Source organism: Cheilinus undulatus, linkage group 13, assembly GCF_018320785.1.
Source record: "Cheilinus undulatus linkage group 13, ASM1832078v1, whole genome shotgun sequence".
Lineage (NCBI taxonomy): Eukaryota > Metazoa > Chordata > Actinopteri > Labriformes > Labridae > Cheilinus > Cheilinus undulatus.
In genome coordinates, this window is record NC_054877.1 from 42,933,264 (window position 1) to 42,949,547 (window position 16,284).

Genomic DNA, 16,284 nt, shown 5'->3' on the forward strand with positions numbered 1-16,284 from the left:
CTTATTATAGGCTACCTGAAATAGGTTCCAGTAAATAGGAATTTAATGTAAGACTAACAGTACATCTTATTTCATTTTCTTTTACTGCTTTAAAACAAAAACGGCTTGCTTTTTACAGTATTTTTCTTAAGAATTGAAAGATTAAAAAAAAATCAATGTCTTTGTTGAAAAACAGGTGATCTTTTATTTCATGATTATGAGTTACAAAAAATCTAATGTATTTTTCGCTTCAAGTCATGATTTTTTTTTTCAAATCGTCATGCTTGGCCCTTTTTTTCTTTCCGAAGTTGTCAAATTAACTCGTATGGAGTTAAAGTAGGGAAAGGGCACATACACTACACGTCCCAGAATGCCACACCGCACTGAGCAGCCTCATTGGACCATGATTGGTTGATTACTCGTCACGTGACTCAGTGGCGTTTGTTTAATGTGACATCCTGCTTCGTTTTCTTCTCCCGAGGCTACACGAACTCTGCCCGACAGAGACCGAGCCCTGCCCCGAGAAAAAGGCACCACTCATCGGATAAACTCCCAACAAGGTACGGTAACAGCTCCTGGGGCCTTTTTTTTATCTTTTTTAATCGTTTGTTGTTTTTTTTATCTTCGTGACCGATAAGAGCCCAGCCCGCTGTGTCGTAACGTTAGCCCGTGCACGGAGCAAAGGTCTCGGTCAGAGCTGACACACGGACTCGCTGTTTGATTCTCGGTGCTCCGTCTCTCAGCTCCGGTCTGTACTCGGTAAGTTAGAAGTTATTAAATGTATAAAATGTTGAAATATCAGACCGAGGCTGCTATACATGTGCCCGTTATGTACCGGTTTAATTCATACAGCGTTTAACTTGTGAAATGATAGTATTTAAAGAATGTTAGGGGTTTTAAACAAGTTTATAGACAAAGATAATCTCTTAAATATTTAAACTAACATGAAGTCAGGATTTTTCCACGTGTTTCTGTCATTCATTCCCATTGTAACCAACTTAAATGATGCTTTTCCATCATGACTGTTTTAATTGTCACTCTGGTATGAACTTTCTGTTAAAAAAGTCCATATAGTAACTTACAATTGGATTTACGTGTTTTTAATGACATTACAGCTATTTGCAAGAGAATGCTGATTCCTAAATATCATGCTGTAAAGAACAACATTGGGGAAACACAATATAATCAGTTAAGGTTGGTATTGGCAGATAATAGCTAAAAAGTTAATAATCGTATCAGTAGAAACAAAAATATATGACGATATGGACTCAGGCCTGTTGCCAGGCTAGAAGTTATTCCCAAAACGTGGACCTTACTGCAGTTTTCCCTCCATCCATTCATCCATGAGAAGTTTTTTAGCTTAATGAGTTACACATGTGTGCATCCTCCCTCAGTTTTGAAGATTTTTAGTGAAGTGAAGAATTGAGGACTAGATTGAGAGCGCAATGCAAATGTTGCAGAAATGTGGGGTATCATACAGGTTTTTAAACTGAGATGAGAAATCCAGGAGAGACTTGATTTAAGTTTGGATTTGTTGCCCAGCCTTTTCAAAAAACACATCCTACAAGAAGCAGGTCAGACCAAGCACTTGCCTACACGCTTGTCCAAGCACAGCAAGCTAAGCACATGCCTCTACAGGTCTTTCATTCAGTCCTTTTACAAAATGCTCACAGTTAAAGAAACCAAACAAAGAACACTTATTTCAGATAGAAATTTTTGTAAATATTGTTTATAGTTGCGCTGTGCAACAGTGGTGGGCTCAGTCCAACCACTTATGCAGGAAGATTTTGAAAAGTAGCAGAAGGCATTATCTCCCAGACCACAGCATGATGCCTTAACATGAATATCTATTCACCGTTATACCAGCATGTTTTTTTTCTTTGTTTTTTGTTTTTTTTAATGTGTTGTGTTTTTTTTTTTGCTATTCTTGGGAGGGGGCTTTTTGCCTTTATTGGTCCCAGGACCAGAGCGTCTAGGACTACAGTCTCTGTACTAACTAACTGAACTGAACCAAACCAGTACCTGAGCATGCTTGTTGTTTGACATATTAGCCCTCCATCATCAGTTTTAAATCTTAAGTTGCAGGAAGTGGTTCTGCTGGGAACAGACACATATTTTGGATGTATTATAAACATGAATTGATCACACAGCTCTGTCCTCATGACAATAGTTAAATTAATACTGTGGCTTTTTTTTAATAAACTAGGGATGTTCCGATACCATTTTTTCCATCCTGATACAATTCCAATACCAAGGTGTTGGGTATCGGCCAAAACCAAGTAGTGATCCGACACCAGTGTTTTAGACCTATTTGACTCAGAACATGGCTCAACAAATAGAGTCATAAAGTACAGCATCTCTGTGACCCTGAAGTATTTTTTTCTGCTGACTATTGAGTTTTACTGCTGGGAAAACAACATTTCAAAAATGGTAAAAATGGTAGCCCATGCATACAGTACTTTCTGGCAGCGAAGAAAAATTTATTTCAGGTTATAGCATGGCTAAATGACACCAAATATAAAGCTAAACCAAACGGTATCAGATCGGTGCATAAATTCTTGTGCTCAGGATACCAATACCTGCATTTTAAATAGTATTGGACATAAGTCCAATATTGGTATTGGAATTCAAACAACCCTATTAAAAACCCTAGGGAAAAAGTATTACTGTATTATTGCCCATCCCTATTTGAGTTCCAGAAAACAGACCAGCCCCTCTCTTTGACCCTTTCACTTTCCAAATATTATACTTAACGTCATCTAACCAGCAGGCAGTAGTTCTAGCTGAGAAATAAGTGAAGTCTAGACCTTCATAAATGAAAATATCAGCAGCAAAAAACAATGAAACACAGTATCAGTTATAATGTTTACAATCATAACACTGGGATGATTGTTAAACGTTATAAAATAACGAGTGTTATTTATCCTCCATATTTCCATCTTTCTCCACAGTTCCATCATGAACTTCCTCCTGGAAACCCTGCAGGTCCTCCTGCTGTCCCTCTGGTACAACATCGAGTCCTTCATATTCTTCTTTGTGCCCATGAAGAAGAAGAATGTGGCGGGGGAAGTGGTGCTGATCACAGGGGCGGGCAGCGGGATTGGCCGCCTCATGGCTCAGGAGTTTGCGGCGTTGGGGACGACGCTTGTGCTGTGGGACATTAACCAGGACGGCATGAAGGAGACGGCCCGGCTGGCAAAAGAGAGCGGAGCCATCAGGGTCCATTACTACCTGTGTGACTGCAGCGACAAGACCGAGGTGTACAGGGTGGCCGACCAGGTGAGCTCGCAACATGGGGACGGGGTAGAACAAGATACAGATGAAAATATTACAGTTCAAAACAATATGATCAGAAAATTTAAAAACCATACACTGCATTTCAACGATAAAAAGTAGGGCTGGGCAGTTAATTGCAAATTAGATTAAATACAAATCGCAGAAGTTGCAATATTTCTTTAACTTGAAATTTGTCAAAATACCAGTTTAATAAATCAGTTTTTTGCAGCGGCAGAGACTTCATGCACATTAATGCAAACATTCAAGTGTCAATTTTTTATAATGGTTTACAAAAATCCTCCTTTTTGTTTCTTTTATGTATGTTTTTCTTAATCAAAATGAGTGGCTTAAAAATAATAATGCCCTTAAACAAAGCAAATGACATCACATTTGCAATACAAGCAAAAATAGTTAGCCCATTATAGCTAAAACTGATGAAACCTAGTGTTACTTCACAAAAGTCTTACCCCTGACTGTGATCAGCTGGAAGCCAGCCTCACCTCCTCCACCCCAGCCTCCTCCTTTATAGCGTAAAGCTTGTTGCACCCCCATGATCAGATTCATGCTACTGTGGATTAATTGCTTTGGAAATAATTTCATTTTTTTCAATACACATGGTCTTATTTATGGATTAATTTTTTGCTTGAATTTTTTGAAAAATACTTAAGATTAACCCAAGAATAATCGCATATTCAATCACAGTCGCAATTTTTGGGAAAAAATTGCCATTAGATTATTTTTTTGCAAATCGTTCAGTCCTAATAAAAAGCATCAGAGTACCAAAACTTTAAAAAGTTGGATGTATTTAGAACAATCAGCTTAGACAATTCCAGTGGTGATTCAGTGTTGTAGAAAGGTTTGTGTAAAGCATCTTTAAAATGAATGACCCTAATGAATGCTACAACCTTAAACGTGTCTGTCTGATAAAGTTGTTCTCTAAACTCCAAGTATTGTTGAATTTTTCTGTTTCTTTTTCATCCTCCACAAACCTTGAAAGTTGGTGAAATCATGACAAAAATATTTTATTTGATTCCATGCATTAAAATCTAAAATGCTGCAGTAAATCTCACCGTCCCTGCATCCCTTGAAAGCACTGAATCTCTTCCTTAACAATCCACTGTGAACAACAATGTGCAATGTCCCCCTGCACCCTGCAAGACATACGCTGCACAATTAGCGGAAAGTTGTCAGGACTTCTAAGTGAGTTGTGTGAGTCAAAATTTGTGCCTAAATTTTTGGAAAATTGCACAGTGTATGGGGAAACAGATAAACAGAAACAGAAAACATTTTAATTTTTTTTCTTTTTTGATTCTCAATTTAAGATGAATTAGATAAGGGCATGTTTTTTCCCTATTTGTAAACAGTAAATTGGGAACAGCTTTTTTCTTGATTTTTGTTTTTCTCATTTCAAACTAAAAATCCCTTTACAGTAAATACTCCCACCATTTTAGCCTGTTTTGTAACCTGTTTTGTCACCAGTGAGTTCTCGGTTTCCAGAAATCACTTGAGACTTTATGGGGACTTGATTTGGATTCCAGTCCAGTCATAGAGGGCTGGGCTTGGAGGGATGAGTGGACTAGTTGGGATTCGGTAATTTCTCTTATTACAAAAAAAAAAAAAGAAAAAAGATATTATCAGAAAAACATATGCACAAATAATAACTGGCCAAACATGTATGGACTTAAAGAATGTAATGTGTTAAAAAGAAAATAAAGTTGCATATAAAATGCTGAAAACTTGTGACTCCCTGAGGACGTCCCTTGTTTCTGCATCAGATAAAGTTCATAAAGACTGGAGCGTGGTGTTTTTGTTTTTGCTGGAATATTATCATAAATCAAATATCTGCTGATTAAAAACCAAATGTTCATAAACCAGAGACACTGATGAATCTCATTGTTCTCTGTGACTTTGCTTTTTTATTAAAAATAAAGTTGATATTTATTTTTCTGATTGAATTTCTCATTAAATAAAATGCCAGAGAAGAGTCTAAGACTATATTGCCTGTGTCCTCGTCCTGTGGCTGATAATAAAACTCATCTTTTAAATATTTAATGAGAGATTATTGAGCTAAAACATCTCTCCACTCTCACCACATCCTCTTCAATTTCATTCATTATTGAAACATGACAGTGCACGTTTGTAGACGAGGACTGGGACAGTAAAAAGACTGATTAAAAACAGCTGAATATGGAGAGGAGTTTACCTCACAAACTGTTTACTGCTCACTATCACACATCCACCTATGTGGACATACACGCAGGCTTACACAGCCGACGGACGGATATTAATGTTTGACCATAAATGTGTTTTATCATCCGTGTAAAAAACATGCATGTGGGGGACCTGAATTTAAGTCTGTGGCCCCTTTCCCACATGTCTCTGACTTTTTTGTTCAGCCAGTCTATGACTAGTCTTATACCAGATTCAAGCATAGTCAGTGTATTTTTATGCTCAATAGTTTTTTTATATAAAATAAGAAATCTAGAACTGAGAAATGGACTATTTCCCGATTGTTTTAAAAATAGGTACACAAAAAATGAAACCTGCCCTTGGACGTTTCAGGCAGTTCATATTAAATTGGGAATCAAAACATGGAGAACAAGAAAATGAACCAGTTTCTCTTTTTTTAACCCAAAGAAATTAATTAAAAGAAGTTCATTTTTCATCTTATTGCTTTTTTCTGATCAAATAAGGAAGATCACAGTAAGGAACATGAGTATGTAACATTCTTTTTTCCTGTATGTAGCATGGCAGCAGTTGCCATTAAAAAAAACAAAAAAAAAACAAAAAAAAAAAACGCTTAAAAATAGGTACACAAAACTTGGAAAAGACCTACCTATGGGTCAGTGTTCTTTAAAGCAGTTCCTGGTTGCAACAGGCCTCAAAACAGGATAAACTCTTGTTTTGTTTTTTTCTTCCTTTTTTTCTTTTTGTTTTGAAAACACTTTTTTAAAAACATTTAAAGAGCTGTGTTCTTGATTTTTCATATCAATCATAAAAAACAGAAAACTAATATTAAACAAATGGGTCAATTTTTAAAATTCTCTTATTTAAGGTTTTTTTGATATAAAGACAGACTTGAAGAACAGGAAAATGTGACCAAAGGGAAAGGTAAACTTTTCAAAATCAAAGCCCTCATGTCAAAATAAAAGCCTTCATTGTCATCTATTGTGTTTTGCAGTATTATTACATGCCTTTTTGACTCGTACAATGTAATATAATTAATGTTTTTGGTACATGTACTGATTATTTAATGAGCAATATTATTACTAGAGGAAAAATAAACTAATATGAATCATTAGCCTGAACTGCTGGATGCATTTGTTCTAGTTTACAGCACATGGAACATTTTCCATTATTATGCAATAATTTAGACATGGAGGCTTTTATTTTGAAATGTTCACATTTCCCATCAGGTCACATGTCATTTTACTTTAAGTCTTTTATTGAAACAAGATCATCAAAAATGGAATAAAAAAAACGACCTATTTCTAAAATGTTGTTTTCTGTTTTTCAACTATTGTGAGTGAAAAGAAAACAATGGGCTGACAGCAAATTAAAAATGATAATAATAATAATAATCTGGAGTTAGTCTGGATTTTGGAGGCTTTTTTTAACCAGAAAATGAAACTGCCCCCTACAGCCCTTTTAAGGCAGTTCATTTTAAAAATGTAATCAGAAAAAAAAGAAAAACAAAAAACAAAATGTTTTCCTTTTTATAATTTTTGTTTTCCTTTTCTTTCTTTGTTTTCCAAAAAGATTTGAAAAATGAAAAAGATTTGTTTTTCATTGCTTTGTTTTTTTGCTTCGGTCGAAAAAGAAAGATTAAAGATCAGAACACTGGTGATGTAACATTCTCTTGCTCCCCTGTGTGACCTGCTGCAGGTGTTGTGGAAGAAAAGAATGTTCCAGCTCCAGTGTTCTGTTCTTTGATTTTCCTTTTTTTGATCACAACATAAAAACAATGAAAACAGCCTGTTGACTGAACTTCCACAGAGCTGACTCCTGATGACTGAGCACTGCACCATGCTGAGATAATTAACCTCTAATACAGTAAAGCTCAGTGTTTATGACTGATGGCTTATCTGCAGGTAAAGGAGCAGGGTCCACCTCCATGTTAATGTAAATAAGGGAGTAACCTGGAAAAGGTGAGCGCCCCAGAGGCAGGGAGGATGGATATTGTGTAAACAAGAGTTATTAGCCTCAAACACAACCGTAACGATGGCTCCCACTACATGCTATCTGGAAAGCTGAGTGTCTTTTTACTTCCATGATCAGTAATATAAAAAAAAGAAGAAGCCTGCATTAAAATGTCAACATAGAATTTTTCACATGTAAGTCAGCAGCCAGTATGAGCTGAGGAATCTCTACTAACACTAAAACACACCAACAGTCACATCTTACTGAGCCTCACACACACGAAAGGAGGAGAACCTGAGGGTGAAGAGATGCAGATTTTAGTTGAAGCTACAAGTCTGAGGCAACGCCCTGAGGAGTCATGCTTTGTGATGCAAATCATGCAACAGAACTAACTGCACTAAAGTCACGTTTAAACCTCCCATTAACAGCTGTTTCACTCTGTGTGGACACACCTTAATGTGTGCTTATAACGTCCTTATTTCTGATAATTCAGATGGCCTACAGAGGTAGTCTGGGATGTCTCTCGCTTGGTCTGGACTGATTGTGTAGAAGCTACATGTTCTGGCATGCATTAAAGGTTGCCCTGTCAGCTGATGTGATTAGCTTTTCTGCTAGTAAACAAAAACCATGGCTTTTATCGATGTCTGTCCGGTCTTGCTCTGAATCCTGGGAGTTGTGGCTCTTTTTAGGGACTGGGGTTGTCTCGGCTCTTTATTTGGTGCCATTTTGCTTCTTAAATATACATTGAATTGCAGAAAAAATGTAAAAAAAAAAAAAAAGAAAAGTGCACTGGCTCTTTGAATCAACAATGAAAATAGAAAGGAGGAAATTCACCAGCTGAGCTATAAAAAGTGACTTTTCATTTTAATCTAACCAGTACCAGATTTACTTGCAAGTCGAAATGAACGACATAATCATATCAGCATATCAGTATAGATAATAGCTTAAAAACCTTCTGATATTCACAGATTTGTTAATTTTCCCTGATATTAACAACAGAATATTGAACATTCTGTTACATACACACACATCATCTCAGCCTTATCACTCCACCTCAGTCCCTCCTACAGACTTTATTTTTGCTCTATAAAGTAGTGAAATTATTCCACTGCTTCTACTGAATTCACCTTTTTGCTATCTTTTGCAGATTTTTAATAATTCTGTTAATGTTTGATGAAAATGTTTTGCTTTCAGACTTTTGCAACGTGTGTGTATGTGATAGAATGTTGTGACTCTAGAGCAAATGTGATTGGTTCACCCTCTACCTGTTTCCTATTGGTCGAAAATCAAAGACTGGAAATGTATCATGAGTGTGAAGAGAAAGTTTCATATGCATGCTGAGAAAAAAACAAAGAGTGGCAGTTTCACAAACGAGCAGAATCAACTGGAATTGTTTGAGTAAGAGTGCAGGAAGGTTCAGCAAGCAGCTAAAGGTTTGAGAGCATCTAAGCACAAGGAGACGATTTAGAGCAAAAAAGCAATCTAGAAGGGATTTCTGAGCCCACAATCAATAAGTCATGCCCTCAGATCATTAGAATACAGTGCCTTTAAAAAGTTTTCACCCCCTTGGATGTTTCACCCTTTTATTGATTTTATAGATCAACCTTCTTGATGATAAATTTATCAAAGTAAATAACTATAATTAGATTTAATGCAACCTTATAGACAAGTATTTGTTTTTTTTCTCTGCAGGTGAAGAGAGAGGTCGGAGATGTCACCATCCTGGTGAACAACGCCGGCATCGTGACTGGGAAGAAGTTCATGGACGCTCCGGACTCTCTGATCGAGAAGACGATGGAGGTCAACACCATGGCTCACTTCTGGGTCAGTCACACTCTGCCGTACACCACAGTACACTAAAAGAACCAGACACTGGATCCTTTTGTAGACTTTGGTAGGGATGTAACACTGACTATTGTGACTAGGTGACAGTTTATTAAGGAGCTATTTCAGGATCAAATCTGCAGGAAAATTATGTGGGGTCGGCTGAATGTTAGCAGTAAGGATCCTGCAATCCATCACTTTAACATCAGTATCAGCTCATATAAGCTGTCTATACAAACAGTTTTATCCTGGCATATGATATACACTATATGGACAGAAGTATTTGGCTACACCTGTTAATGATTGAATTCAGATGTTTTGATCAGACCTGTTACCACAGATGTATAAACTCATCACCTAGCCATGCAGTCTCCATATACAAACATTACTAAATCGATAGTTCTGAAAAGCTCACTGACTTCAAGCATGCTACTGCGATGGATGCTACTTTTGCAATAAGATTGCAATAATTTCATTCTTTCTGGATATTTCACAGTCAACTGTGAGTGATATTAGAAAGTTGAAGCTTTCAGGAACAACAGCAACTCAGCCATTAAGTGGAGGACCTCATAATTTTGGTAGAGGAGGGATAATGGAATGAGGCTGTTTTTTAGGGCCCCTTATCTCTAGTGAAGGCCAGTCTTAATGCTTCAGCATACCAAGACATTTAGGACAATGCTATGCTTCCACCTTTGTGGCAACAGATTAGGGAAGGCCTTTTTATATTCCAGCATGACTGTACCCCAATGCACAAAGCAGGGACTATGAAAACATGGTCTGATGGAAGATCTTGACTAGCCCGCGCAGAGCCCTGACCTCAACCCCACTGAGCACCTTTGGGATGGACTGAAACAGCGATAGCGTGCCTAACCTCATAAATGCTGTACAGGATGAATGGGCACAAGTTCCCTCAGAAACACCAAAATCTTGTGGAAAGCCTTCCAAGAAGAGGGAAGGCTGTGATAGCTGCACAACTTCATATTAAAGAACTCATATTTGAATACAATGTCATTACAGCTAGGGATGCACCGATCCACCTTTTCTGGTCCCGAAACCGATTCCAATACCTGGGCTTTGGGTATCGACTGATACCAATACTGGTCCTTTATCAGTGTTAAAAGAATAACCTGCATGCCCTACTGTAAGATAAGACTGGTAATTGTTTTGGGTAAAAGGCAAAAAATGTGTACATATAGATTACTGAAGTTGATATTTATTTAAGCTGTAAAGTGTTTAAATGTTTACAGCAGTTTAGTAAAAACAATGCTTAAGAACTTACAGAAATGACTATTCAATTGTAAACTTTTATACCCTGTAGACTGGTAATGCAGCAAAAAACAAAGAAAGTGCATCAGAGGTAACACCCCAGTACTAAACTGTTACACAAGTGTTTTTAACCACAAACTGTAAACAAAGTGACAATTCCGTGAGAAAATAGTGCACTGTGCAACAACTGTGTAAAAAAGGTTTAGAGCTGGTTGCCTGGATCGGCACCACGGATCAGCCCTTTCCCATCGATACCTGATCCAGCTTTGAGGGGCTGGATCAGGCCGATACCCGATACCAGTATCGGTATCGGTGCATCCCTAATTACAGCCCCTGTTGGTGTCATGGTCGGGCGGCCAAATACTTTTGTCCATATAGTTTATCTCACAGCTGGGTTAATTAAGTATTTATTATGTTGAAATGCTTCAAGTTTGACACTAGCAGAAGTAATGAAAAACATCAGCATTGCCTATACTATTGTGTTTTCTACTTCCGTAATGTTTTTCCATGTGTGTCCTCTCAGACGTACAAAGCCTTCCTCCCCGCCATGATGGCCAACAACCACGGTCATCTGGTCAGCATCGCCAGCTCAGCAGGACTCATTGGAGTCAACGGACTGGCAGGTTTGTGTGGTTGACATCTAAATATAGTGAATATTTATTGAATATAACTTCATTTAATGTATCTCTTCACTATATCCCCAATTTGACCAAAAATCATTACCCTGATTGTTTTGATTGAGATTAAGATCATCAGTCATCCCTACTTATTGATTTTATGGTTTCTGTATCACCAGCATTTATTTACCTGAACACTCATGACCTTAACAGTCTGATCACGTTAAAGACAGAAAACATCTATCATCAGCTTTCATCCCCCGTCTGCTGCTGGCGTTGAGGCATAAAAAACTAGTGAATGAGGATTCAGCAGATTGGTCAACAAGAGGACATCATCAGATGAGGTCAGCCTTTTAGTTGTTGTTTCCTATCACCTCGTAGCGGTCGGGTCTGAAACGTGTCTGGGTCATTTAAGCGAGAGTTCAGCGATGTTATTCCAGCTGGTAGGACCAAACATTCACCGACCATTCTACGGCTGACATTGAAGACAAAGTACAGCTGGTTATATAACATGAGCAGAGAGGCGAGTCTGTAGGTGAGAGGTGAACCTGTGGCGTTTATTTCATCCAAGTTCATTCAGACGTCCTGACATCCCACGCTCTCAGAGGACAAAATGAAGGCGTGAAGAAAATATATATCTTTGTATTTGATAAAAAGTGTTGTTGGAGTGTTTCTGCAGCTTCTATCAGCACTGAGCTGCTCATAAACTTCAGCCTTGAGATAAATCCATAGCTCTTATCGACAATCATGGACCATCCTGTCCTAGAGTCCTAGAGTTTACTCTGTGGTTGTATAACATTAATACAGGGCTGTTTAACTTAAACTCAGAAAGGAACATTGAGAATATCTGGTTGTTTACAAAGCTCCTGTACTTTAATGTGTTGAGGATTTTAATTATAACAGGAAAAAAGTCATCCATGTTTTGTTTTTTTTTTCAGTTAAATGCACAGAGTAAACCCAAAGATCTGGGCTTATCATCTATCCCCAACTATTTTCAATGTATTTATTTTTCTGTGAGTGCTGAACTCGACAAGATTGATAACTCTCAGCGGAAATGTTCAGGCTGTAGAGATAATGGCATTCAAAGTTCATGTAAATCTTTGAAAAATGACGTTTTAAGATAAGATAACATTGATTTGAGATTTCTGCATCAATATTTAAAGACACACCCTCTCTAACAGATTTAATACGAATATTTTAAAGTAGTTTAAAGATCACATTAAACTGGAACTTTTTATATAATTGTCCTAATAGGCTGGTGTCTAAATAAATTATTTTACATCTGAAACACAGAACATCACTGGGTTTAATCCATTTGTCTAAAGTCAAGAAAACAGCTTAAGTTGAGCTCTATTTACTGTATTTCTGCTAGGGCTGGGCAATTAACCGTAAATGAGATTAAACTGCAATATGGCATGCTGCAATTTACAAATCGCAGACATTACAATATTGCTTTAACTTGTAACATGTCTAAATACCAGTTTATTACATTCATTTTTTACAGCAGAGATTTTATGCACATTTTGCAAACATTCAACTGTCCTTTTTTTATGAAACGGTGGTCCATGTAAGGATGATGTACTGCTCTCTAATCCCTGCTTGCAACAATGCTGCTGCATCACACTGCTGCTGGCAAAACTAGATTAGATAGATTTAGCCTCTTAATTTTGCTTTCAATGTGAACTAGATTGATTAACTTTTAACAAATTTTTCTCCCCCCAGCATAGTCTCCTAAAAATCTGTGTCTAAAAATAAAAAATGGAGTACTTCAAAAAGTGTTTCCTGAGCTGGCTAAGGGCTCAGTCATGGGCACGATCAGAATGGGAACACCTCTACTTCAATGTGAGCCAGGAAAATCCCTGTTCTGATTGATTCATTGATCAAATGAATCCCATGTCTTCCTCTTTAGATTACTGTGGCAGTAAGTTTGCCGCTGTGGGTTTTGCCGAGTCTGTGGGTCTGGAGATGTTGGCGCTGGGGAAGGACGGCGTGAAGACCACCATCGTGTGCCCGTACTTCATCAACACTGGGATGTTCGACGGATGCCAGACCAAGTATGATTCTTGATTTCATTCTGCTTTATAAAGCTTCAACTTAAGCCAGCTCACCATGTACATTATCAGTTAAACCGATGCAAGAGGATGTAACATGGCACCATACAGTATGATATTGTGTCTTATAGAGTCCTGAGCTTTTTAAGTTTTTCTTACTTATTTGGGATCAGTAGGACCTGATAACCCAAGCCTCGTCTTTGAACAGGAAGTAGTTTTTCAGCCACCCCTAACCAATGCTCACAAGCAGAAACGGTTGCAGTGGGCTCAGAAATACATGAAGACTCATTTTCAAACAGTCTTGTTGACTGATGAGTGCCGTGCAACCCTGGATGGTCCAGATGGAGGAGTAGTGGATGGCCGGTGGATGGCCACCATGTCCCAACAAGGCTGTGACATCAGCAAGGAGGGGGCGTAGTCATGTTTTGGGCCGGAATCATGAGGAGAGAGCTGGTAGGCCTCTTTAGGGTCCCTGAAGGTGTGAAAATGACCTCGGCAAAGTATCTAGAGTTTTTGACTGACCACTCTCTTCCATGGTACAAAAAGAAGAACCATGCCTTCTGTAGCAAAATGGTCTTCATGCATGACAATGCACCATCTCATGCTGCAAAGAAAACCTCTGTATCATTGGCTGCTATGGTCATAAAAGGAGGCCTAGGCTATGGCCTCTCTGACTTCAGCCCTATTGAGAACTTTTGAAGCATCCTCAAGCTAAAGATCTATGAGGGTGGGAGGCAGTTCACATCAAAACAGCAGCTCTGGGAGGATATTCTGACATCCTACCAAGAAATTCAAGCAGAAACTCTCCAAAAACTCACAAGTTCAATGGATGCAAGAATAGTGAAGGTGATATCAAAGAAGGGCTCCTACGTTAACATGGAACTTTGCCTGTTAAGATGTTTTTGATTGAAATAGCTTTTGATTTCAGTAAATATGACCCCCTAATGCTGTAAATTCAACAAATGACCATTTTCAGTTCTTTACAACCTCTAAAATGATTTAAAACTCTTTTGTGCATAAAAAATTTGAACAGTGCATTTTGAGTTTTTTTATTTTGAAAATAATAGTTATCATTGGGAGGTTTGTTCAATAAAAATTAAATTATGCACTAACGGTCGGTGACTTTAAAATTATACTGTCATTTGCATCGACTATTAAGAAAAATCAGAGAAACATAATTTGCATAATAATTTGGAACATGATGTAGAAATGCATGTATTCAGGCTATTTATTTGAAGCTTCATCTGTAGAAATTCTATTTACAGTTCGTGCTTTACAATGAAGTTCAAGGTGTTAAAATGAGCCTTATAAACACTAAAGTAGAATTAGAAACACAAAAGGGGACACAACAATAATTATGTTTGAGTGGTGCAGAAATTGGTGTCATTAGATAGATCAGAGCACAGGAATATAAAAGTTTGGAACTTGAATATATTGTGGGCCAAGACCTTGAGACTCCCTTACCTAATGGTGCCAACAATGAAATTTTAAAGTAAAATAATTGTAAAAATTTTTAAAGATTTACCAACAGGTTGGTGCAAAAGAAAAAGAAAAAAAATCTGATTTTTTGACACAGTATATATGCATTTGAAAAATTATAAAGGGCGAAATGCTGTTTTTCTTGTCATTAACTCACAAATTTGTCTTGAAAATTGAATGAAAAAATTGTAATAAAATATAAAATAAAAACATTTTTTTTTCCATATCCCCCACCCCTACTCCACATTAACTTCTATTATTTATGTCATATGACATGAAAAAAGACCATCTTAAACAGATGAGTAATGTTGTATTTGTAGTGTACTGTTTCACTGGCACCAGCCTAAAAGAAACGACATCAACTGTGGATCAGCTTTACTAAATCACCTCATTATTGCAGTTTTAAACTAGGTCTGACTCCCCTGTTTTCCTCTGAAAGTTTTGAGACTAAAATCTTTGTCAGAGCATCCGTCTGACGCCAACACATAGATGATAGGTGTGTAATATCTGATCTCTGAACTTTTCCACCCATACACTTTTCCAGCCTTTAACATCCTCATGGATCAGCTGTCAGTTATGATGACGGACAGCTGCTCCATGTTTAGCTGTTGACCAGGGTGCTTCATCTGTAAGCGCCATCTTTAACTCATCATCAGCAGATAGAGTGCATGGGGATGTTTGACAGCAGCCTGAGGGAGGATTAAACACCTTTAACCACAGCTGATAAAAAGATATCATCTTAAAATAACCCACAGCAATAAAAACGGCTCATTCTTTACTTCAGTGATTTAGGGGTGGTCCTTTCAAGCAAAGTCATCGTTCAAAATGGCAGCTATTTTTAATTTTAGTCTTAGTTTTAGTCTTCAAATGAAATGCATTTTAGTCCATAAAAAGTCCTCACATTTTAGTCTTTACTTTTAGTCCAAGCATTTATTTTCTTGCCTAAATCTGGTACCAAGTCATGGTTGTGTGTTCTATGCACCCTGCTAAACCTGGGGTCCCTGCTTTCTACAGCAGAAAAGCAGCTAGCCAGCTAGCTAGCTATAGCTGCATTGTTTTTGACAAATTTACCCACAGTGGAGAAATATCATGGATTTTGAATGTCCGACGAAAACGTCATTACATTTTAGTCTAGTGTTAGTTTTTAGTTTTTTTTAGTTTTTGTCAGTTTTAGTCATCACAGATCTATTTTTGTTAGTTTTAGTCTAGTTTTTGTCATGAATAAAAGGCTGTTGACGAACAGTTTTAGTCATGGTTTTAGTCGACGAAATGAACACTGGTTAGCCTTTAAATACACTAAAAATAACAGAACGTGTTGCAGTAATAAGCTCTATTTTATTTCACAACCACAGTTGTGACATCAAAGAACAAATGATGCATTTTTAAACTGTATATGACCTCAAAACACAACAAAAGTTCAGTACATTTTAGAACCAGTGGATTTTTCATTTGAAATCTAATATCAAGAAACAAACTGATCCTCCTTTTTTGGTCAGAAAAAAATTATGGAAAATTAAGAACGGTTTATTTTTGGTTTCTCAGTTTTATATGAACTAGGGCTGGGTATTGTTAAGAACCTCACGATTCAATTCGATTTCGATTCTTTAGGTTGAGATTCGATTCGATATCGATTCGATTCGATATTGATTTAA

The 16,284-nt window shown here is 37.3% G+C and overlaps 1 protein-coding gene across 3 annotated transcripts in view; it reads left to right on the plus strand.

Annotated features, from left to right (window-relative positions):
* The first annotated feature begins 424 nt into the window (after positions 1 to 424).
* LOC121520026 (epidermal retinol dehydrogenase 2-like) overlaps positions 425 to 16,284 on the plus strand; it is a 42,971-nt gene continuing 27,111 nt past the window's right edge. Inside the window, exons 1-5 of one of the 3 annotated variants that reach the window (XM_041803234.1) lie at positions 425 to 539; positions 2,931 to 3,258; positions 9,088 to 9,219; positions 11,009 to 11,108; positions 13,012 to 13,156. In XM_041803234.1, the coding sequence (XP_041659168.1) occupies positions 2,938 to 3,258; positions 9,088 to 9,219; positions 11,009 to 11,108; positions 13,012 to 13,156 (698 nt within the window). In that variant the 5' untranslated portion in view covers positions 425 to 539; positions 2,931 to 2,937. Of the gene's footprint in view, positions 540 to 596; positions 739 to 2,930; positions 3,259 to 9,087; positions 9,220 to 11,008; positions 11,109 to 13,011; positions 13,157 to 16,284 lie in introns of those variants that run through there. The other 2 variants (XM_041803233.1, XM_041803235.1) reach the window with 2 other exon arrangements.